At 40.6% G+C, this 24,539-nt stretch overlaps 3 protein-coding genes across 5 annotated transcripts; 1 reads left to right on the plus strand and 2 right to left on the minus strand.

The window, feature by feature from the left end:
• Positions 1–783: 783 nt before the first annotated feature.
• On the minus strand, positions 784–4,535 carry pak1ip1 (PAK1 interacting protein 1). Its single transcript, XM_010905560.3, has 10 exons — positions 4,214–4,535; positions 3,625–3,787; positions 3,262–3,382; positions 2,999–3,073; positions 2,822–2,874; positions 2,526–2,671; positions 2,186–2,283; positions 1,779–1,875; positions 1,148–1,277; positions 784–930 (listed from the first exon to the last, which is right to left on the minus strand). The coding sequence occupies exons 1-10, from the start codon at positions 4,289–4,291 to the stop codon at positions 803–805; spliced, it is 1,089 nt and encodes a 362-aa protein (XP_010903862.1). The 5' UTR covers positions 4,292–4,535; the 3' UTR covers positions 784–802.
• A 2,960-nt stretch (positions 4,536–7,495) lies between these two features.
• Positions 7,496–16,427, plus strand: LOC105031237 (poly(U)-specific endoribonuclease-C). Of its 3 annotated transcripts, none has more exons than XM_013133389.3 (9): positions 7,496–7,773; positions 7,901–8,054; positions 9,904–10,003; positions 10,696–10,807; positions 12,277–12,398; positions 12,728–12,840; positions 12,975–13,128; positions 14,813–14,953; positions 15,992–16,427. In XM_013133389.3, the coding sequence occupies exons 2-9, from the start codon at positions 8,044–8,046 to the stop codon at positions 16,109–16,111; spliced, it is 873 nt and encodes a 290-aa protein (XP_012988843.2). In that variant the 5' UTR covers positions 7,496–7,773; positions 7,901–8,043; the 3' UTR covers positions 16,112–16,427. The 3 variants fall into 3 exon arrangements, with proteins under 3 accessions (XP_012988843.2, XP_019897209.2, XP_028971186.2); XM_020041650.2 differs by having other exon boundaries at positions 7,496–7,747; XM_029115353.2 differs by having other exon boundaries at positions 7,496–8,054.
• Positions 16,428–17,737: 1,310 nt separating this feature from the next.
• On the minus strand, positions 17,738–24,280 carry LOC105031235 (protein FAM111A). Its single transcript, XM_020042379.2, has 5 exons — positions 24,123–24,280; positions 21,705–21,768; positions 21,548–21,616; positions 20,447–20,518; positions 17,738–20,046 (listed from the first exon to the last, which is right to left on the minus strand). Exons 2-5 carry the CDS (start codon positions 21,762–21,764, stop codon positions 18,115–18,117), a joined length of 2,133 nt encoding a protein of 710 aa, XP_019897938.1. The 5' UTR covers positions 21,765–21,768; positions 24,123–24,280; the 3' UTR covers positions 17,738–18,114.
• Between the last annotated feature and the right edge of the window lie 259 nt (positions 24,281–24,539).

The raw sequence follows: 24,539 nt of genomic DNA on the forward strand, positions 1-24,539 counted from the left end.
GTATTAATGGTAACTATTAATACACACCACTAGAATATTTCTATATTTCATTCTGACTTGTTGCCAGGTGCGCTTTCCTCTGGGGTTGCATCTTACATTATTGTTAGAATGAAGTTATTCTCGGGCACCCTAGGCATATGTGACGATGAAAAAATGAAGTTATTCTCAACACAACAGCATTACATTCATTCAGGTAGTCCTACAGCCTAGGGAGCAGACATTAATTCATTAACAGTGAGTAATGGTTCAATTTCAGAGATGTAGCCCATGTGTGGGCTATAATTGAATTCCCCTAATTGTTTCACATATGTAGACTATTTTTGTAAATACATATTAGGCTAAAATAAACAAAAGAAGAATCTGTGAGACAGAATAGATACCATATAACAAGAACACTGTGGGCATCGCCCTGCCAACATTGCTGGTCGTCACATTGTTAGATTTAACCGTTAACATTTCTCTAAGCTCCTCACATCCTGACATAAACGTGCATTCCTCTGTTGAAAAATATGGAGCACAAGCGATTATGCAAAAACTCATCTTACGCTGCCAAACGCACACAAACTCCAAATGAATTAACTCAAACCAACCACCATCTTCATCACCGTCGTACCGTTTAACATCAATTTAAATAGTCAAAGTTCGTCAACCCTGACTTTCCTTGATAACCCTGAGTTAAGTCTGAGTAGGTTCAATTCCCGTCCTAGTACAGCCCTCTTGTGGCAAGTTTCGTTATGACTTATACAAAATAAGACCACTATAAAATGTACATGCACAAAACCACAAAGTAAAAAATAATTTATTAGGTTTTCTGCTTCTTTTTCCCCCCATCCTTTTTCTTCTTGGGTGAACTGCTTTCCTCTATGACCACTTCCACAGTCGAGATCCGGACTCGCTTCTTCGAAACTTCATCCCCAACATCCTTTGTGTCTGTTGGATGACATATCGTCTTAATGACCCAAATACACACATTTTCCACAAATGTTAATTGACCCCAAATTTTAAAACCCTCAGTTCTGCATTAGGGTGGAATCTGCCGTCAGAACCAGAATAATCACATAAAAAAACTTGAACATGCAGTTTGCATCTCCCAGGGTTGAACAATCCGGTCCCACCCAGTCCAATACTGGACGGTTCAGGTCAGTACCTTGAGAGGTTGCAGGCTCGGTTTTGATCTCCGGGGGGCTCTCCTGGAGAGAGGTGGGCTGCCACACAGACAGACAGGTGAGCCTGGCTGTCGTATTCACCTTCCCCAGCAGCTGTGGGGACCCCAACGTCTGGAAAACAAAATAGACTAGAGATCAGCAACACTTAAAATCGCCTAGGAAACACAGACAGACCTTTACTTACACGGTCCCACTAGTCCACATACGTTCATGTGGAAAACCATGCAGTGAAAGGATGTGAGTGTAGAGTGCCATGCATGCTGGGAAAATGTTTTCAAGTTCCATAAAATAGGCCTTTTATAATGGCATTCCATGTGACTCTTAAAAATTTACATAACTGGAGACATTTGTCCAAACATTTTATTACAACAAATGATATAAATTAGGGCATATTTTAAAACTGGAAACCAGACAAAAATGAGCTTGTTAGTGAGAGAAGCCCAGGCTGATAAGAAAACCACACAGCTCAATCATTGATGCTGTAATTTTCACATCCATATCACTAGTGCTGTTAGAAGACTGTGTCCCAAACTGGAGTTGACTCATTTAAAAATGGGCCAGCCGATATCGACTCGAGGGATGCAGTGCTGTGGGCAGACAGGTGACACGTACCTCGAGGTTAAGTTTCCACAATTTGATGAAGCCGTCATTCGATGCCGTTACCACAACGCAGAGATCTTCCATGGTGAAACTGTCCACCGATTTCACCCTGGGACAGAAAGATAGGTTTGTTAATATTCTGCCAACACTCTTCCACAAAACCAACAGTAAGAAATATACACGAATGGCTCAAGTGTAGCTCATCTAACGCCACATGGGTTTGAATCCAACCCAGGGCTCTTTACGCAACTCAATCAACACACACAATGTATGTTTTCATACAACAGAGATCCTGCTTATAGAAGGGAATGAGACACTACTGAGAGACGTTACCAAACGAAAAGATGGTATTACATGGAAAGACAGATTTTAATTGTATGCATATGTTATCTGTCCATATATTCTACTGATGTATGTACCTGGTTTCATGAGCCTCAAACTCACAGAGTAACTTCTGAGTGTTGATGTCAAAAAGCCGGACAGTCTGATCGTCCCCTGCTATGGCCAGGACAGAGTTCTGATGACAAAAACAAACATTCATTATTCCAATAAAAGAACAGATTAGGAGGAAAGCAAAGATTACTTCATTGTAAAAAAAACAAATTAAAAAAAAGTTATTTAGTGAACACTCTGGATAAGAGATATTTAAAATTATTGGGAAAATTGCAACACCTGGAAATAACTTGACAAAAAATTTCATTAAAATAATTTCCTGAATAAATCATCAAATTGAAATGACCCCAACCCTGCTGAGCTTACGTTGAGGAACTTGATGGATGAAATCCTCTTGGGGTTGATGATGGTCGACGTGACAGTGGCTGTCTCCAGGTCGTACACATCCACATGATCATTGACCACTAACACATATTTATCTCCCGGCGGCGACCACTTCACTAACAACGCATCTGGGGGACAGGGAGACGTTATTTAAAAAACTAAAATGTCCCTTGTGTAAATGCAGGAGCTACTTTAATGGCACAGAGTCAGACGGAATAAACACTGTTTATTGTTACCTGGTTAGAATGATCGTGTTTAATGACCTGGCGCCCACTTACTCTGTTTAATGTTTTTGATGAAAGCTGATCTGCCATCGATTAGATTCCAGGTTCTGTAACCAACAACAGGGTTTTATTCAAATATCTCCAGGAGAATGTTTCTCCACCTACAAACAAAACTCACAAGACAAGTCAGAGTACATAGAGCGTTGACTCCATTCTAGAATAAAAGCTCACCGAAGGGTCTTGTCTGTGCCGACAGTCAAGGCCAGTTTCCCGGACGGGTGGACGGAGAGTGACGTCACCTGACCTCTGAAGAAACAAATCAAACAGGTGGGTTAGTGGTGTGGTGGAACAGAAAACAGCAAGCCAGCAGCTCTCCAAGACCAGAGTAGGAGAGCCTAAAAGAATCCTAGAATCTGAAGAGGCAACTCCCAACCTACTACCATGATTTCAGGAAAACCAAGGCATTTAGGGAAAGTATGCCAGTGAGATCTTACTTGTGAGCTCTGATCGACTTGAGACACTCCCAGTTCTTGGTGCTCCAGACACACAGCAGCCCGTCCTGACCTCCGCTCAGGAGGTGGGAGGAGCCATAGAACTCCAGACAGGAAATGGTACCTGAACAACAATCAACAAGTGCCTCATTAGAGAGGATTATGGGTAAATGGAGAATTTCCCCTAATTTGTCTTCCAAGATTCTTTGACTGGGATGGGATTAGGTGAGATCTCCAAACGGGTGGGTTTTCCCCGACTCACTGTCAGTGAGGCATCACACCACATCCCGTCCTCCCTCCACTACAAACTGTTGGCTACTAACGAATACAGCCCTCTCCCAGAATGCATCCTGCCCTCTTTCTCACCGTCGTGATGCAGCAGCGCTCCGTGTTCTATTTTCTTCTTCATGTCGTAGATCTGGATGGTCTCATCTCGGCTGCCTGTGGCGATGTACCTCTCGCTGGTGGCCACGGCAGAAACCGAGGCGGTGTGGGCATGGTGGGTGAAGTCTGCAGTGGCTGTCCACTCCTGCAGAATTGACAACACTGCGTGAGAACTGACCAGGACGCCACAAATGTGAATTGGTTCTTGACTGACATGTCTGATAAACACATGGTAAAATATACAAATAAAACAGATAATCTTCCCAAACAAGGTTACTGTTTACTGGCGGTTTGGCATAGTACACAATATGTTGTAAAAGGTATCCAAGAATAATGTATACAGCCACTACTGCATGAACTCGTCCTGCTTAAGAGGGCCTGATAGCTAAATAACGTACGTACATCTCAAATGTGTCGTTGCAATCACTACAATCAGTACACATAATAGACAATAACAGCAAGTTAGCCAACTAACTGATTAAAAAATGGCCGATAAATGTAACCTATAACATGACGGATACCCAGGGGAATCAGGAATTAAAATAATTATCAGACACTGAAGTAATATTACCTCTTCACTAGTGCACAACCGGTAACCAAAGGTGATCTGCTCGTAACTTCCAGCGATGAGTTCCACTACGGGCCCCATGTTTTTGTCGAGGCGAGAAGGCTAGTCAACCTAAAAGTCTAACACACAAACGTTATTTTCTTACGTGTCTGCTGAGGTTATCCACACTGGGCCATGAGAGACATAAAAATGATCAAAGGTAACTGTAGTGTACGTGCAAATCATGAGCTAACTGAGATAATTCAACATAAATTGAATACAGCGCATTGGTTTCTTGCTCATACGCATGGCCAATATTTACGCATGCGTGAAACTAATACTAAAGTCTACGTCCGGTTCCTCCATAGCCTCGCACTGTAGTCTGATCCCGCGATCTTACAATGAACGCTACGTGGATATCAGTCTTTTTCTGTAATAAACCGAAAATTGATCATATTCATATCAATATATGTATATATCTTAATTACATATTAAGTAACATTTCACAAATCATCGTGATTTTGCATCAGTACTGATAACACTCAATATAACAACCAATAAATGTTTGCCATGTCCAAAAATAAATATCATGTGCAGGTGTTATGGAAAAGGAACGACAACAGATAATATATCAGACAACCACGGGCTTACCGTCATTACGCCGGCCCGGGATGCAAGACCCAACCCCACCGGACGAAATATTCCGATTCGCTATACGGATGTAAAGCGGATCCTAATGTAGAGTAACCTCAGCCGACGTATGACTGTGATAAACACATAGAAAACCAAAATATAAAATAAAGTTTTTTTTGTCAAATGCACTGAACAACACAGCGTCATCCTGCAAAATGAATGATCTCCAACAATGCTCCGGTAGGTGGTACGTGTCAAAGTAACATCCACATGCATGGCAGGACCCAAGATTTCCCAGCAGAACATTGCCCAAAGCAACACACTGCCTGCGCTGGTTTGCCTTCTTCCCATAGAGCATCCTGGTGCCATGTGTTCTCCAGGTAAGCGAGGCACACACACCCGGTCATCCACATGATGTAAAAGGAAACATGATTCATTAGACCAGGCCACCTTCTTCCATTGCTCCGTGGTCCAGTTCTGATCCTCACTTGCTCATTGTAGGCACTTTTTCGGCAGTGGACAGGGGTCAGCATGGGCACCCTGACTGGTGTGTATGCTCAACAAATTGTGATACACTGTGTGTTCTGTGTCCTTTCTATCAGTACCAGAATTCATTTTTTCAGAAATTCGAGCTACAGTAACTCGTTCTGTTGGATCAGACCACACGGGCCAGCCTTCGCTCCCCATGTGCATCAAAGAGCCTTGGCCACCCATGACCCTGTCGCCAGTTCACTGCTTTTCCTTCCTTGGACCAATTTTTAAAGGTACTGACCACTGCAGACTGTGAACACCACACAAGGGCTGCAGTTTTGGAGATGCTCTGACCCAGTCGTCTATCCATCACAATTTGGCCCTTGTCAAAGTCGCTCAGATCCTTATGCTTGCTAATTTTTCCTGCTTCTAACACATCAACTTTGAGGACAGAATGTTCACTTGCTGCCTAATATATCCCACCCACTGACAGGTGCCATGATAACGAGATTATGAGTGTTATTCACTTCACCTCTCAGTGGTCATAATGTTATGGCTAATTGGTGTACATAACAACGTAAACTAGCAGCAATTTGGTAGAATTTTGAATATTATAAACAAATAATAAGCCACAGTAATAAGCTTATGAATGGTGGCACAGCACACTACAACTACGTAGTGAGAATGAAGAAGAAAAGTAAATAAATACACAGCAGAAATATAGCAAGAGGAAAAAGCAATACTATACATAACTGTAACGGTCCTGTTCCGACCTTGTTTTCTGTTTGTCCTTGTCTTGTACTTGTATGGTCTTTCCTGTTCTTGTTTCAGTTAATCAGTCTATTCCTTTTACCTGTGTTTATCCCCCACCTGTTTCTGTTCTCCTTGTTTGTCTGTGTATTTAGTTCAGCCATTTTCTCCCTGTTCTTGTCGGTCATTGTGCGTGTCTGTGTGTCATGTTTCGGTGGTCCTGACTCCTGAGACTATTTTGTAGTGCCCGGCACGCCGTTTTGTTTTCTTTGCCTTTGTATTTATTAAAAGACGCCTCAAATCTCTGAGCCTGCCTCTGTTTCCCTCCATTGAAACGTGACAATAACACTGTATATTAGCAGCAGTTTAAAAGGAGTACTGTAAAACTAGCAGCAGTATTGGTAGTGGTACGGAATATTACATATATGGCAAGTATGTCAGTAATATACAGTTGTGCCCAAAAGTTTGCATACCCTTGGAGAATTGGTAATATATGTACCATTTATAAAGAAAACTTGAATGAGCAGGCAAAACACATGTATTTTATTTCTTATGGGATTCACATTCAATAATAGGTCATAACAGAATGGCACAATCATAAAACAAAACATGGCAAAAAAGAATAAAATTCAATTACCCCTGTTTAAAGGTCTGCATACCCTTAGTTCTTAATACTGTGTATTGCCCCCTTTAGCATCAATGACAGCGTGCAGTCAGACTCTTTGAGTGGCATTGGTGCAGTAAAGGCTTCTTTCTGGCATCTCAACAATGCAGCTCATTTTTGTTCAAGTATCGTCGTATTGTGCTCCTTGAAACAACCACACCTTCTTTTTCCAGAGCAGCCTGTATTTCTCCTGAGGTTACCTGTGGGTTTTTCTTTCTATCCCGAACAATTCTTCTGGCAGTTTCGTAAAGGTTTTTAAGTGAAAATGTATTCTGTAAACTAGAGAGGGGTAGGCCTTCTACTTTTGACCAATCAGTTACATTGGCATTGCTACAATCAATACCATTGGTCAGATAAGTCAATTTAATTTGAAAACGTGCACCCCCTCTGGACACTGGACATCTGCAAACCCAATTCTTGTTTTTTAATTAATTTTAGCATTCAAAAAAATATTCGGGACTTATACACATTACATGCCATTCACTTTTCCACTTCTAAATAACACAAGCATGACATTCAAATGAATGCACCCATCCTTCCTGTCGTTGTAGAAAACCAAATCTTACGCATATGCTATGTGTGGAATCAGACAAAAACAAATGCACATGTCATACAAAAATATCTACTATCCATTTTCAGTTAAATAACGTGGTACCTTGTACACTGATAGAACAGGTTGCCGAAGATTTTGTTCCTATACCCGCAATTTTCTCCCCTACAGGTTTGGGATTCATATGCAAATTAGGGAGGCGCGCAGGAGTGCACAACACACTGAGGGCGGAGGTCAAGCGTTTTGTTAGGGATTTTTATGAATGTTCCCGAAACAATGATGCAACCATCCCCGCATTTGAACAGTTCATTCACTTGTTTCGGCTTACTGAATGTTGTTAGTGGCGCAGAACCCAGGAAAAGTCAACGGAGAAGCCCGAAGTACTAGCACGTGCATTAATATATCTTATTGAGTGTTCCTGAAAGACGCACCATGCTGCCTTGTTGAGAACATCAGCCGTGCTGATAAGAGATATTCAAATAACCAGAAGGTGGTTAATGAACACTGAGTGAGGCGGTAAACCATCAGCATCTTCAGTTTCTTTAATGTCTCTGATGGGTCATAAATACGGAAGCCAAGTATCGGTTGGACCATTTCTGCAAACTAACACGTTTTCTGTTTCACTTCCTGCGTTTGGTCATAGACCGGTATATTCAGGGCTAGCTGAAGCAAATTCCCTAATTGAAACACTACAACCTCCGTCTTCCTGAATGGTGTAGCAACCGTTTGTCGCGGAAGACCGGATCTGTGGGATGTCAGTTTGTTCTTTGAATAAGTACTTTAGCCATGGCGAGAAGGTGAGATTCGTATGTTACATTCTCCCTGCAGATCTTGTAGCAATTAGTGCAGTGCATTATGCAGACTATAATTAGTATAATTTTAGTGCGTGTTGACGACTCATTTGTTTTGACAAATAACGGTACCTGTTGGTCTTTTTGGATGTTTAATATTTGTTCATTTTAATGCCTTGTATAAAAAAAAGCAATGCAGTTATAGATTAATTACGCAAATAGGTGCATTATTTGGTAGAATTATTTGTTATAGAATATTATTTAACATCATTGCCCTGTTTTGTTGAATGGTTTTCACAATACTAGGCTTCTCGATAATGTTATTACTCAAAGCCATATGATGTGAGATCCCAAAGCAAATGGCTAAAAGTAATAACTTTATGACTTGTGTTTGAAGGGATCTGTCATCCGTAGCTACCAGAGCATTTCCTGTTTTGCTCTAAAACCGTGCATGTACCATGAAGCGTTTGAAATGTACGTTTAATGCCTATGAGGACCTTATAGGAGGTGGTGATTCTAGAACCAAGGCTTTGCACCTCTCCGTAAGTGAATTTAAAGGAGAATTTCACTCCTTTTTCACTTGATGTTATGGTTCTTCATCCTGAAAGAGGTCTAGGGGTTAAGAGAAACTATATTCCATTCTGTTTGCTTTCAACAACAACTTTTGCCACCGCTGGCTAAAACATAATTTGCTTTAATCCAGGCATGCAATTTAAAAAAAATCCAAGACACCTGACATTTTCATCTAGTTTGATGGTATTAAAAATGTATTGGGCATTACTAAATAAACTTTCCATTGTTAGGGTTAGTGTAAGTTAACATTTTAATTGGTTACAGTTTGGGTTATGAGTAATCACTACAGCTAGGGTTTAGAGTATGAACAACCCTAACTCTGGTCCAAATAACCTTCGAGTCAACCAGTCGCACCAGTGTTTCCTCTGGGCAGGTCTACCTACTGGATGTGTTTGTGTAATTCTCCCATGTTCATAACAACCAGCCTGACAGGTTCTTTCAGTTTTTTAGACCACAGAAACATGCTGGACTCCCTCTACAAACAGTAGCTGTCCCAAATATCACATTGAACTGAGACTTCAGCCAGTGCTTTAGAAAAGACTGTAAACAGAAATGTTAATATCTTCATTTGTTTTGGTGTAATGCCTCCTCCTGAACATTCAGAAGAGGGGTTTGATTGTGTCAGGGAGCTTTTTCAGCAAGGCCAAAGATAAAACCACCACAGTAAATTCTGTGGGCGTGAAGGTGAATGGAGGCCTGGCATTCAATAGCTCGCCAAACTGAACTCAAACAGGAAATCAGTCTGTTTCGTTTTTCACGCAGAGAAATTATTTTACATTGTTATTTTGCCAAAATCAAACTCTCGGTCACTGCAGTTTTCAGCGTGAGAATAAATGATGACTCGAAAGGATCCCAGGTGTCTATATATTTCAGGTGTGTTATGTGAGGGTTGTGTAACTCCGTAAGATTGTAGCTTAATATTTCAGCTGTTAATTGAAAGCGGAGGTAACTGGAAAAGGGTGTAGCTTTTTGCCTGGGGATATCTTTTTCAATAAAGAGCAGTGAGGGAAAACTTCTATATGTACATATTTTGCTACTAATCTCTTTGTTAATGTTCAGGACTTACAGCTACTGTCTCTGCTAAGATGAATGCAGTAGCTGTAAATTGCTCTGGATTAGAGTGTTTGCTCGGTGACTGAAACAAAAATCATATGAAAAAATATGAATAAAATATACATTTGCTTTTGTCCACCACCCAAACTGGTTTATATTGTTACATTTCATGGTCATGTGCTGTCGTCTTGCTTCTTGATGTGGATCTCTCTGTATTTCCATTCTGTAGTGAAGGTGTGAACCAGGAGCTCACTGTGGTCCTGAACCAGCTGTGGAGTCTGGACACCAACCGTCTGAAACCTGGAACTGACTACACCATCGCTCTGCAGGTACGGCTGTCATGGTTACCATACCAACAGCCAGTTGGCTTATTAAAGGCACAAATACAGCTGATATTCTGCTATTCATATGCATGATTTCTGGATAACAATTTAATTAATATTATATTTATATATTTTTAGATAATGTTATTTCGTAAGATACAGACCGTCTGTCTGTCTCCTTAGGCAGTAACTATTTACCTGTCTGTCTGTCTCCTTAGGCAGTAACTATTTACCTGTCTGTCTGTCTCCTGAGGCAGTAACTATTTACCTGTCTGTCTGTCTCCTGAGGCAGTAACTATTTACCTGTCTGTCTGTCTCCTGAGGCAGAGCCTATTTACCTGTCTGTCTGTCTCCTGAGGCAGAGCCTATTTACCTGTCTGTCTGTCTCCTGAGGCAGTAACTATTTACCTGTCTGTCTGTCTCCTGAGGCAGTAACTATTTACCTGTCTGTCTGTCTCCTGAGGCAGTAACTATTTACCTGTCTGTCTGTCTCCTGAGGCAGTAACTATTTACCTGTCTGTCTGTCTCCTGAGGCAGTAACTATTTACCTGTCTGTCTGTCTCCTGAGGCAGTAACTATTTACCTGTCTGTCTGTCTCCTGAGGCAGTAACTATTTACCTGTCTGTCTGTCTCCTGAGGCACTAACTATTTACCTGTCTGTCTGTCTCCTGAGGCACTAACTATGTTTGTCTCTCCAGGGTAAGGCCGGTTATGTGGCCAAGGGCAGTAACCAGGCCAGAGACAACGCCAGAGCTCCTCTGTTTTCTTACGTTAACGAAAATAAACTGAAAAGCATCAAGACCTATTCCTGTAAGTTTCTCCTCTCTTCCTGCTCTCCTGTTTCCTCCTTATTTCTCCTCCTCTCTATATACTGCTCTCTACCTCCTCTGTAACTCCGCTTTCTCTGTACCTCATTCTCTAACTCTACCTAATTCTCTGTAACTCCTCACTGCCTCCTCTACATTACCTCCTCCTCTCTAACTGTTCCTCTCTACCTGCTCTGTAACTCCTCTCGACCTCCTGGCTCGAGGTTTGCTGGCAACCAAACTCATTATTAATATTATTATTTCTCCAACACAGGCAGCTGGTGGCACCTTAATTAGGGAGGACAAGCTCATAGTAATGAATGAAAGGGAATACCTAAATGATGTCAGTGCTGTAACATTTCACAGAAGTTGCTAGTAAATTCTGACCGCTATGGCTAGCTAGAAGCACCATCGCTCATGATATAATACTGCTAACTATTTGAATAGTATTTTAGTAACATCTCTAAGGCAGATTACAACCATTTCCTTGATACTTTTGGTCTAGTGACCCCTTGTGGTCAGTTGAGGGGCTGCAAGCTCGATTGTGGTAGTTAGCCATAGGAGTGCTGTCCTCTAAGGACATTGGTTTTAGTTTAGATCCTGGTACTGCAGTGTGGTTTGGGGGACACGTCCCATTTTAAGACATTCCCAAAGCCAATGGAAGTTGATTTGACAAGTCAAGGACATTACTCGGAATTGGTCAAGAATGAATACTCATAGTTTCCACGTGTTTGTCATTCCGTTCACTCTATTCCAGACACCATTATGAGCCCAGTGGGCTCCAGACAAAATTAGTGCCATGTACTGCTCCACAGTCTGTATTTTATTAACACTGTCTTCAGATGTACTACTACACAGTCTATATTTTATTAACACTGTCTTCAGATGTACTGCTCCACAGTCTATATTTTATTAACACTGTCTTCAGATGTACTGCTCCACAGTCTATATTTAATTAACACTGTCTTCAGATGTACTGCTCCACAGTCTATTTTTTATTAACATTGTCTTCAGCTGTATTGCTCCACAGTCTATTTTTTATTAACACTGTCTTCAGATGTACTGCTCCACAGTCTATATTTTATTAACACTGTCTTCAGCTGTATTGCTCCACAATCTATATTTTATTAACACTGTCTTCAGATTTACTGCTACACAGTATGTATTTTATTAACACTGTCTTCAGATGTACTACTACACAGTCTGTATTTTATTAACACTGTCTTCAGATGTACTACTACACAGTCTGTATTTTATTAACACTGTCTTCAGATGTACTACTACACAGTCTGTATTTTATTAACACTGTCTTCAGATGTACTACTACACAGTCTGTATTTTATTAACACTGTCTTCAGATGTACTACTACACAGTCTGTATTTTATTAACACTGTCTTCAGATGTACTGCTCCACAGGGTGTATTTTATTAACACTGTCTTCAGAGTAATCCAGTATCTCCTTTTGGTTTCAGTGTTCATGAGTCTCCTGGACAACTATGAACCATCTACCGGCGTGTCGGAGACCGAGACCACGGAGGAACTGATGGAGAACCAACTGTTCCTCAACGCTGTTTTGGAGACGGAACTCATGAAGGTGTCGACACTCATAGTTGAAAGGGGGCAAATTGATTACACACTGTACTAAAATATGAACTCATCACAAAACAGTATATAATATTATACAGAGATAAAGTTCTAAGGCGAAATGCTCACTAATAGGGACATGAGAAAATGTGTTCAGAACATGTACAGGGAAGTAAGCTTTTTTGTGCGTATGGAAAATGTACCTTTAATACAGCTAATGAAAAACTGATGTTCAGAAGTGTGTATGTGTGTGTGTGTGTGTGTGTGTGTGTGTGTGTGGTGTGTGTGTGGTGTGTGTGTGGTGTGTGGTGTGTGTGTGTGTGTGTGTGTGTGTCTCAGTGTGCTCACGGGTACCTGGTGAGTAAAGGTCAGTCCCCATCAGACCAGCTGCAGTTTAAGAAACAACTGTACGACATCTGGTTTAAACTCTACCATCGGGACAGGAGTGGAGGGTGTGTGTGTGTTTTGTGAATTTTATCTTGTGAGTGTGTTTTGTGAAAATGATCTAGTGTGTGTGTGTGTGTGTGTGTGTGTGTAAGAGAGAGGCTGATTCCAGTATTCCACATTCTCTCACTATCTCTAACAGCGAGGATTCGTGTGGGTTTGAACATGTGTTTGTTGGCGAGACCAAATATGGGAAGGAGATCATCGGTTTCCACAACTGGGTTCAGTTCTACCTGCAGGAGAAGCAGGGTCAAGTGGACTACAAGGGCTACAAGGCCCAGGAAGAGAAGAGCACTGTAAGATGGCATCAAACCCCATGTGATGATTAAGGAAAACCTCTTCTTTCCTCTTTGAGGGATGATTCCAGAATGAAGCCCTTTATTTATTCAGATGAAGTCATAGGTATACTTCATAACATCTCTGCGTCCAGGTTAGACGTTGGTTTGTTAGCTGATACTAATTCTACTCATCACCTAGCGGTAGTGCTAGTTAGCTTGGCCATTAAAACTACCTCTAACTTCCCTTATGCTGAACGCAGAGACAATAATAACTTCATGTAACTTTACTGTATACAAGTAGAAGTACCTGTCACAGGCCTAAGCACTGGTAAAGAAGTAGTATTTTTTTATAAAAGGTTGCCAACTTCAAGACATTGGCTGAATCTCCAATCGCATACTATAAGTACGTACTTCGCAGATGATGATGAAGTACGTACTGTTGAGTAGATAGGAAGTTAGTATGCCAGCATTGGGACCGTTTGGGACATACACCCTCGTCATTAAATTCCCTCTCAATATTAGATGATTTGTGTTGCATTAACATCATGGCAAGTTAGAATATTTAGCTAGACACCATTGAGCATTGTGTTAAATGAATTAACGTTTCTTATTAAGTTTACTTCCACCACAAATCTATGGTTTATTACTTGCAAGGAGAGGTGCCTCAAAAGCCTACTAAATAAACCTGTGAGGAATCTCTAAGGAAAGCAGAACAGTCACAGTATTTATTCAGGTAAAAGGGGTGTGGTAAGACTGCTCATTCATTCTCTAAAGACAACATTTGTTCCCTTATCCCTTCCTGCCTCCTCCTGTGTCTTCTTCTATCCTGTCCTGGTTGTTAACTTCCTGCCTCCTCCTGTGTCTTCTTCTATCCTGTCCTGGGTGTTAACTTCCTGCCTCCTCCTGTGTCTTCTTCTATCCTGTCCTGGTTGTTAACTTCCTGCCTCCTCCTGTGTCTTCTTCTATCCTGTCCTGGGTGTTAACTTCCTGCCTACTCCTGTGTCTTCTTCTATCCTGTCCTGGGTGTTAACTCTAATGGGGCAACGGGAATATCATAAAAGACTCAGACAGCTGGTCACAATCCAGAAGAACAAATACCCTTATTGGTTCAGGCAGATTAACAGAGGGTCAGAGAACCCAATGATCTAATGATTTCATTCAGACATGTCACAAAGAAAGACCAGAGTTACATACCAGGCAATAGAAAAGCAGACAATACTAAAATGTACATTGTTTCAAGAAATTCCATGACAACTCCTCTTTTACTCTGCACAAGCGGTTGTTTTCTATATTACCCCAAAAACATGGACGCATACGATGAAAATCCACCAGAAATAGTAGACCATCCGAGAACTTTTGGCATACTATTTGTGTACCATGGTTTGAGACATACTAATCTTCTCGCATACTAATCTGGCATACTATATAGTATACAAGTATGCAATTTGAGATTCAACCATTGTATGTATTCACTCTACCACATAACTTTTTGAGCAAACACAGTACATTTAGCCATATATTTACTTAATTCAACATGTTTATTACATACACACCATTACTTTACAACCACCTTAAATTCACATTGTATCACTTATAACCACTCTGTAAATATATTCAAGTCACCTTATAAACACTTTGGCTTATAACTGCCTGAGGTTATAAACTTTGTCTAGTTATTACCTCTAATAACCTCCCCTTGCAGCCAGATGAGGATGACCACATTCTGAACCTTCAGTTCAGCTGGAAGGGGTTTGTTAAGCCTGTGGGAAGCTCTTTCATCGGGGTCAGCCCAGAGTTTGAAGTTGCCCTCTTCACAATCATCTTCCTCAGGTCCACTGAGAAGGTGAGAGGCTGAATGTGTGACCCCTAGAATTACATATTAGCATTCCATGTTATTGCTTACAAATTCTTACTAGTTCTTAAGTATTCTACCGAATCATAGGAACATGATCCTTCTACCAAAATGCAATATTTATATTCTGATTGAAACCTGACCCTGATTGAACTGATCCCTTTTAAATCACTGACATTTTGTAAAGGTCAGGTGCAAATTAGAGTGCAGCTCAAAGGTGAGTGATGTATAGGCTAATGTTAGCATTGTTGTTTGTTTAAAGGTGAATGATGTATAGGATAACGTTAGCATTGTTTTTTGTTTAAAGGTGAATGATGTATAGGATAACGTTAGCATTGTTTTTTGTTTAAAGGTGAATGATGTATAGGATAACGTTAGCATTGTTGTTTGTTTAAAGGTGTATGATGTATAGGCTAATGTTAGCATTGTTGTTTGTTTAAAGGTGAATGATGTATAGGATAACGTTAGCATTGTTTTTCTGTTTAAAGGTGAATGATGTATAGGATAACGTTAGCATTGTTTTTTGTTTAAAGGTGAATGATGTATAGGATAACGTTAGCATTGTTTTTTGTTTAAAGGTGAATGATGTATAGGATAACGTTAGCATTGTTGTTTGTTTAAAGGTGAATGATGTATAGGATAACGTTAGCATTGTTTTTCTGTTTAAAGGTGAATGATGTATAGGATAACGTTAGCATTGTTTTTTGTTTAAAGGTGAATGATGTATAGGATAACGTTAGCATTGTTTTTTGTTTAAAGGTGAATGATGTATAGGCTAATGTTAGCGCTGTTGTTTGTTTAAAGGTGAATGATGTATAGGCTAATGTTAGCGTTGTTGTTTGTTTGAAGGTGAATGATGTATAGGATAAAGTTAGCGTTGTTGTTTGTTTGAAGGTGAATGATGTATAGGCTAATGTTAGCGTTGTTGTTTGTTTGAAGGTGAATGATGTATAGGATAAAGTTAGCGTTGTTGTTTGTTTAAAGGTGAATGATGTATAGGATAACGTTAGCGTTGTTGTTTGTTTAAAGGTAACCACGGTGAAAGTGAAGGTGGATGAGTATCTCCTGGAGGTGGTGGTGTGTCGACACGGGCGCGCCATCGGGACCTCTTACCCCAAGCTACTCAGCAGCAACAACAGGGACCTGTAGGGTGGAATTCTGGGTATCCTGATGAAGTCAAAGGCTGCATCCTGTACAGCCCAGAGGGCTCTGGTCTAAAGTAAAGTTTCCCAAAACTCTGTCCCAAGGGATCCCTAAGGGGAACATTAAGTATCTGTCCAAAAAGAGTACAAAGCTGATTAATTTATTCAGCATGTGATTTATCTTTGTCTAATTTAATGATCTGTGACAGGATATGACAACAGCATACAGGGCCAGCAGACTCACTGTTGCAGCAGAAAATGTGGTGCCATTTTTGTTCTTTGTGTTAGAAGCTATGAAATAAAAATTACTCAGAATGGCTTCATATTATTTTTCCTGGTTTTCCCATTTTTCCTTCTCCTTCATTGACGACCAAATTTGCATCGATTTGACGGCGTGTTTGTGAGAGTCGATGAGCGGGAGACGTGCCCTCCAACACCAACCATGAGGATTTGCTTGGCGAGAAGTGCTTCAATGAAAACAATTCAGCATTTATCAATTTCAGTTTCTGCTTGAAAGGAAATGAAACAGGTCTTTCAAATACAGTCCTTGGCTTCTGTACCTTTATTGTGAATATATTTGGATGTAATATCAGTCAGCAGAAGGCAAATCATGGTTATTTTACATTACAAGTCTTCCCAGCAGAAACCATTACAATACGTTAGATTCCTGTATGCTGGACTACTGGTACACAGTTATACTGCCCCCAAAAAAACAAACAAAACAAGTTACGTGAATACACAACAATAGGTTACGTGAATACACAACAATAGGTTACGGGAATACACAACAACAGTTAATATAAGCAATTTTCCGGAGTAACAGTTAAAAACATGTTTTTAGACATTTGTGGCAATTTATTGAAAATGGAAAACTGAAGGTCTGAATACTTTCTGAAGGTTACATGCTTCAGGGTAGTTCTAGTGACAGCAGAACAAAGCAAGCCATAGTTCATTACATGTTATTACATCAGAAACCAGTACAAAGTATGTAGGAACATTCATTCAATAACAAAAGCTAATGTGAATTAAAAGTTATAATGACCGGTTAATTAACATTAGTAACAGAACGCAACAGCTAAAGGCTGGGCACTAAAGGCACAGGGAATCTTTTGACAATATATGGCAAGATGAATGCAGCATGTTATCAGAAAATAGTAGAAGACAATTTGCATTATTCTGCACGAAAGCTGCGCATGGGACACTCTTGGACATTCCAGCATGACAATGACCCTAAGCACAAGGCCAAGTTGACCCTCCAGTGGTTACAGCAGAAAAAGGTGAAGGTTCTGGAGTGGCCATCACGGTCTCTTGACCTTAATATCATCGAGCCACTCTAGGGAGATCTAAAACGTGCAGTTCATGCAAGACAACCAAGGACTTTACATTTCCAAGAGGAATGGGCAGCTATACCACCTGCAAGAATTCAGGGCCTCATATACAACTATTACAAAAGACTACATGCTGTCATTGATACTAAAGTGGGCAATACACAGTATTAAGAACTAAGGGTATGCAGACTTTTGAACAGGGGTCAGTTCATTTTTTGCTTTGTTTCCATGTTTTGTTTTATGATTGTGCCATTCTGTTATGACCTACAGCTGAATTTAAATCCAAAATAAATTAGACATGTTTTGCCTGCTCACTCATGTTTACTTTACAAATGGTACAGATATGACCAATTCTCCAAGGGTATGCAAACTTTTGAACACAGCTGTAGTAATAAACTGTTTGCATTGCTGAGGCTTAATTAGCGATTATAAAAATATCAAAATTGACTTTCAATAACAAGTGATCTAGTTAAGAGAACTGATGACCTTTTACAGTATGCCGGCACATTGTGTTAATGTGTAAAGAAACTATAATAAAAACTTGAACCCACTGATAAAACATGTCATCACTATTCAGTGAAATTCACATTTTAAAGAGCAGGAACTTTAGGGGTGTTATTGTTGACACGATGTGCGGAAACTCAAGCGCACGTGTGGAAGTCAAGCACAGTCATTATTTTAATTATTGATCCACATCCATGGGTTCAACTCCCGGGACTTTCTCAAAGAGCAACTGGTAAAAGGTCCTCGGCTCTTCCTGTTTGGAGGTGTTACTGTTGGACACCAGGATCTCATTGAATGCCTGGACCAGGCTGGCGTTATGAGACCTCTCCTCAACCCTGTTCATCACGACATTCAACTTCACACTTTGCCTCGCATGGATCAGGAATCCTTCCAGCACATCAACTCTTTTCCTCTTGACCGCCTGGATGAGGAGATTCTCAAGTATGATTGATAAAGGAATGGCAAACTCTATGGCTCTGTGGAGATTGCCTGTCTTATCCTTGTAGTAGTAGCCTCCTGTGTGCATACCAACCACGTCACAGTGCTCGTTGAAGGCTGGGGAGCCAGAGGCTCCTTCGAAGAAACAGGTGTCATAAGTAAGCTTATTTGTATCTGTTACTATACTCTGCTTGTCCCAATTTAGAAAATTATTGTTTATCAACTGCATGTATTTAAAATTCTCTTTCATCTTTTTGTGTACAGCTTCTATACGACCCTCATATTCAGTTATGAAGCAGTGATCCATCTTCTTCACCCCACCATCAGGGTGACCAATCAGAGCGACTCCACCCTCCGAAGTGGGAAAGTTGAAGTTGCTGAGCAAGCCTGCAGGGAAGCCAGTTTCATGGTCTGGGCTAAGTTCCAGCAAAGCAAAGTCAACATAACGGCCTGCTTCATCCATGTGTTTCTCATAGACAACAACCCCCGCTTCCACACGCCTTTCATGACAACGAGTCAGGTCGTTAAAGTCAAATGTTACGACTACTGATTGTACCAACTTGTTTGTGATTGGGTCATAGATGGGCTCAACAACATGGCCGTTTGTAAGCACGAACTTATCAAACAGAAGGAATCCTGTTCCTACAGCTTCCCCTTCAATTCTCACCTGACAAACAGAATCACTTAGCTTAATCAGACACTTTAGAGTTTTCATCTTTTGGAAGCATTCAGTTTTCTTTCCAAACTCTTTTCTAAAGAATTGCTGCACATCTGACTTATTTTTCAGCTTCTCTCTCTCTTTCAGCTTCTTTACCAGGACAGCAAACTGGGAACGCAGGATTGCTAGGATCTCTTTAGAGTTCGAAATCTCATGCCTTGTTTGCTTCACCAGTAAACCTCCGCCATCTTTTTCCACCTCCTTTCTCTGTGAACGTGCGTTTCCCGTTTCTGGTGGGGTAGAGCTCTGGGCAGACGGCCCTGCTTCTGGTTGTTCACCAGGGGGGTCACGCTGCTCTTCAGTTGGTGTGTTGTCACAGTCCTCCTGACTATCTGGTACAGAAACATTACTGATGCGCTTCACATTATATATTTTCCCATCGCAACCATCAACCAGCTGGGAGAACTCTGTATTGGAGTCTCCATTTATTGTCTCAGAAAGAGCGCAGCATGTTCTGAAGATGTAGCTATGAAATCTGCCATCTCTCCTCAGGGCTTCCTTCACTGTTTCGTTTCTGTATGCGTACACACAAACAAAGTCAACCTTCTTTCTTAGCTTTGGGTTTTTTATTACTTTTGCTTCTATATTTTCTCCACCTGTTTTTGCGACACAGAATGTGATCAACTCTGTAGCTGGCATTTGATTCTGGTTTCTCTGTTTGGAGCGGCATTTGGCCTTTGAAGAATTACCCTGTTGCAGACCCTGGATGAAGTGGATTTTCAACTCTTCTTTGTTATCAATTAAATGACATGGGAAATGAGTGCAGACAGCTGCCTTCGGGGGTGTTCCTCTTTGGATGACAACTTCCTTGTGCAAATTCTTCTTAACCAGGTTCTTAAACTCATCACTGGTTCTCAGTGCATCCAGTACGGTTCCGTGAGAATGGCATAAAACTGTGTATTTCTTGCCTCCATAATTGTACTGAAAGGTGTGGCTTTCATCATGTGATTCTCTCTGTGGAAAGAAGTGATTTTTTGTGAACTGACAAAATAATTAGACAGTGATGAAACTTTATTTAGGCTAAAGTGCAGACTTTCAGCTTACATTGAACAGTGTTTTCCATATAGGATTTTGAAATTACAGCACATTTTGTACATAGTTCCCCATTTTCCATGACCAAATACCAACACCACAGTAACTGTATAATTTCAAATCCAAAGCTCCAAGACATTCAGGCTGGAACTTAACCAACATAGCAAAAGATATAGCCCACTCACAATGGATAATTATAAATGTTAAAGACAAACACAACTTAATTGTTGAGTATAAACATTAACAAAGCTAATGCATTGGAAAAATAAAAACTGCTTTACAAAATTCATCAACGGAGGATTTTGGCAGATGTGTTTCTCACCTTGACATCTGGATCCTGGGAATGCTTGGACGTTCCTGGTTTAATGCCTGAAGATATATTCTCAGGCAAAGTCTGTAATACACATGTTCATTTACAGTATCTCACAAAAGTGATTACACCCCTCACATTTTTGTAAATATTTGATTATATCTTTTCATGTAACAACACTGAAGAAATGACACTTTGCTACAATGTAAAGTAGTGTACAGCTTGTATAACAGTGTAAATTGGCTGTCCCCTCAAAATAACACAACACACAGCCATTAATGTCTAAACCACTTTATCCAACATGATAAAGACCCCAAACACACCTCCAAGACAACCACTGCTTTGCTAAAGAAGCTGAGGGTAAAGGTGATGGACTGGCCAAGCATGTATCCAGACCTAAACCCTATTGAGCATCTGTGGGGCATCCTCAAACGGAAGGTGGAGGAGCGCAAGGTCTCTAACATCCACCAACTCTGTGATGTCGTCATGGAGGAGTGGAAGAGGACTCCAGTGGCAACCTGTGAAGCTCTGGTGAACTCCATGCCCAAGAGGGTTAAGGCAGTGCTGGAAAATAATGGTGCCACACAAAATATTGACACTTTGTGCCCAATTTGGACATTTTCACTTTTGTTGCCAGCAGTTTAGACATTAATGGCTGTGTGTTGAGTTATTTTGAGGGGACAGCAAATTTACACTGTTATACAAGCTGTACACTCACTACTTTACATTGTAGCAAAGTGTCATTTCTTCAGTGTTGTCACATGAAAAGATATAATGAAAAATACTTACAAAAATGTGAGGGGTGTACTCACGTTTGTGAGATACTGGAGATTAAAGGGTTAATAATGTACTACAAGCAAAAATAACCAATAAGCATCCGTAAAGTTTTTCAATTTTACACCTTTTTCTCCCAATCCCACTTTACGACTCCCACTGCTACAACAGTCCCCGCGGACTCAGGAGAGTCGAGATCGCCACAAGAGGAAACACTGGCTCACATCGTCTCATCCCTAGCCAGGTCAGGTAAACCCTTGGGTTTAGGGTCCGGTATCATGGACCTCAGTTGTTCCAGGATATATAAAAAAATTAAATAAAAAGGTGTGCGTGTGTTACCTTGGTATCAGGTTCTGGAGAAGTGCTAGGAGTTTCTGGCAGGTTGTCTGAAAGGTTAGCTGAACTCCTCTGTAATATAGAAAATACATAAATATAAATATAAAACCTACTAAGACTTTTGGGGACTATTACAAAGTTGTTTTGGTATCCAAAATACCTTGGCTGGAGAAAAGAAATCGCTAATGTGCCTTTTTCTTGTCTCAGCAGGACACGCCATTGTCCTACAACAAGAAACAACATGATTTACTTTTCCATGTTCTACCACATTCCTCCCCCAATCTTTTCTGGTGTCCAATTTGTGATTATGGTCCTCTGTCACAGATGTCCAGGGTTGGGAACCACTGAACTAGACAATGAAGCTGGAGAAATCCAGTTTTCCAGCTAACAACCATGACTGAAGGAGTCACTAGAGCGCTGCAAAACAACCAATATTCAATGGCGACATATTATTCCAGTTGTGTGCAACATAAGTGCTAAACGCAGATTGACCATGTTTAGTTTGGGCTCTACTAGCTGACCTGCGTTCATTGATCTAAGAGCCCTGCTCGGTTGATATTCTACCATGATATCAGAAATGTATCTGGGGCCTAAAATTAATATAAATTTAGTGATTTATAAACTGAGCTTCTCTTGGTCTTTCTGGGACAAAAAGCCCTTGATTCTGGCTATATTTGTACTAATACTAGTTCTTATATTTTTGTAGCCAAACACAATAATCTCTTAGTTTATCTCAGTTTGAGTGTAGACAAACTGTTCCATACAGAGAGTCTATTGAGGTGTTGTCATACGATTCAAAAGCCATATATTGGAGTATCATCTGCATGGCTATGGTAGTTGAGTATCATCTGCATGGCTATGGTAGTTGAGTATCATCTGCATGGCTATGGTAGTTGAGTATCATCTGCATGGCTATGGTAGTTGAGTATCATCTGCATGGCTATGGTAGTTGAGTATCATCTGCATGGCTATGGTAGTTGAGTATCATCTGCATGGCTATGGTAGTTGAGTATCATCTGCATGGCTATGGTAGTTGAGTATCATCTGCATGGCTATGGTAGTTGAGTATCATCTGCATGGCTATGGTAGTTGAGTATCATCTGCATGGCTATGGTAGTTGAGTATCATCTGCATGGCATGTCATAGCCACCCTATCAGATTGATGATTACCAGTGGTGACAAAGTAACTCCAGCCATCTAGATAAGATCTGAACCAATTAAGTCCTGGAGAGTCCTACGCAATTTAGGAAGTGTTCTATGATCAACAGTGTCAAATGCTGCATTGAGATCTCATAGAACCAGAACTGTTATTTTATCAGAATCAGTATTCAGCCGTATATCATTTAAAACTTTAATCAGGGCTGTTTCAGTACTGTGGTGAGGTCAGAGCCTGACTGAAATTTGTCTAAGAGACTGCTTGAGCTCACAAAATTGCTGAGTTGATTGAAGACAACCTTCTCAATGATATTGGCTATAAAAGGGAGATTAATGGCTGCTGTTTTTAGAGACGTTGGGAAAATGCCTGATTGCAGAGAACGATTATCCATTTTTACAGAGTTAAAAAAAAATATGTTAACATCTGATGACAGCGTGTCAAGACAACATGTGAAAGCTTTAAGATGTGGAACTGTTTCTTATGGGGATTTTTGATCAATTATATTCAATTGCGACATAATAAACAAGTCTTGGTGGTCGTAGTTACGGTACAGTGTCATTGTTTGACTGTGTAGTTCTGATGCTTTAGGGGGGATGCACGCTTGTCGACCATGGCAAATAGTGCAGGTATTGTTGATATTCTGGTTGATCATTCCGGATTAATTGTTTTGCCCCCGTTTGGGACAAGGAAAACTTCTGGAAGCATTGGGGGTTTTTAGTCAGAGGGTCAGGTGAGGAGGGGTGGATACTCTGCCTATGAGTACTGTTCTTCATGCTTATCTTGTTTGGGAATGGCATTCCAAGAGCGTGACTCATGTTGGCACCAAGCAGCCGGCATTCCCATGATGTTTAGATGAACCCCATCAGGGGTAAACACAGCGATCGGATGAACCCCAAGGCCAATCTACAATTATACGATTTTCCTACAGTCGAGAAACATTCTCGAAAATTACATTACATTTCTTGAACAAAAAATGTAAATAAAGTCTAGGACAGGCTCCCAAAATTAGATTAGAGAATCGTGCATTAGAAGATTATATTAAATAAAAGATTAGAAAGTTGCAGAAAGATGAAGTTAATTTCTATTGGCTGACGTAATACAGCCATTGGCACAGATGTGAGATCACAGGAGGTTTAATATGGAGGACCTATAAGGGGTTTTGCGCGCCAAAATAAGCCTGAAAATAATGACGAGAACGAAGCAACGTTGACTCACAAACAAAAACCTCTGTATGCAACCGCGCAAGTTATGCGAGCGGTTGTGTAAACTCATCAGTCAGAAAATAATTACAAATACATTTTTTTAATGGAAATCGGATCAAAACATCCGTGTCAACTCCAACAACACCCGATGCTAGTGCCCTGACCTAACGATGAAACTGTTCAGAGGTAGAGATTTACTTCTACATCAGTTGATACTTACCTCAAGTTGGTTCTTACAACACGACAATCGACGTTAAACCTGAAGAATAAACTATTTCCAAGTGAAATATTTGCAACCACACTGGGGAAGACCCAAACTTCTCAGGCAGAAAGCTAAATAATTTATTTTCGCGGATTGTGCGCGCAGTTATTCAAATAGTCCCGCGTATATCAGGAAGTATCAAATTTCACTCAAAACGGACGGCGATTGGTTGGTTAAACTGACCTCAAATTACGTGTCTAACTAAATTCACGCGCACGGGCACGACTGGGGCGGAGTCTTGCACCTGTTTTCAAGTCTTAGCAGCCTCCTTCACAGAGAATCCAAATTATTACCTGAATGTTTAACTAAGGAAACGTGAGTTTTGATCTTTCTCAGGGGAATACATAAGAGTGCATACTTTGTCCCAACTCACGT

Source organism: Esox lucius, chromosome 3 (assembly GCF_011004845.1).
Source record: "Esox lucius isolate fEsoLuc1 chromosome 3, fEsoLuc1.pri, whole genome shotgun sequence".
NCBI classification, from domain to species: Eukaryota; Metazoa; Chordata; class Actinopteri; order Esociformes; family Esocidae; genus Esox; species Esox lucius.

What these genes read in the sequence shown, in the direction of transcription:
- pak1ip1 (XM_010905560.3), bottom strand. Translation starts at nt 4,291, where the DNA reads ATGGGGCCCGTAGTGGAACTCATCGCTGGAAGTTACGAGCAGATCACC. An exon ending in AGCGCTGCTGCATCACGACG is followed by an intron (nt 3,383 to 3,624) that starts GTGAGAAAGAGG and finishes ATTGTTGTTCAG; the next exon opens with GTACCATTTCCTGTCTGGAG. An exon ending in CATCCATCAAGTTCCTCAAC is followed by an intron (nt 2,284 to 2,525) that starts GTAAGCTCAGCA and finishes TTTTGTCATCAG; the next exon opens with AACTCTGTCCTGGCCATAGC.
- LOC105031235 (XM_020042379.2), bottom strand. Translation starts at nt 21,764, where the DNA reads ATGGCGTGTCCTGCTGAGACAAGAAAAAGGCACATTAGCGATTTCTTT. An exon ending in ATTTCTTTTCTCCAGCCAAG is followed by an intron (nt 21,617 to 21,704) that starts GTATTTTGGATA and finishes TCTATATTACAG; the next exon opens with AGGAGTTCAGCTAACCTTTC. An exon ending in CTCCAGAACCTGATACCAAG is followed by an intron (nt 20,519 to 21,547) that starts GTAACACACGCA and finishes TGTGTATTACAG; the next exon opens with ACTTTGCCTGAGAATATATC.
- LOC105031237 (XM_029115353.2), top strand. An exon ending in ACTACACCATCGCTCTGCAG is followed by an intron (nt 10,004 to 10,695) that starts GTACGGCTGTCA and finishes TTGTCTCTCCAG; the next exon opens with GGTAAGGCCGGTTATGTGGC. An exon ending in TGGAGACGGAACTCATGAAG is followed by an intron (nt 12,399 to 12,727) that starts GTGTCGACACTC and finishes TGTGTGTCTCAG; the next exon opens with TGTGCTCACGGGTACCTGGT.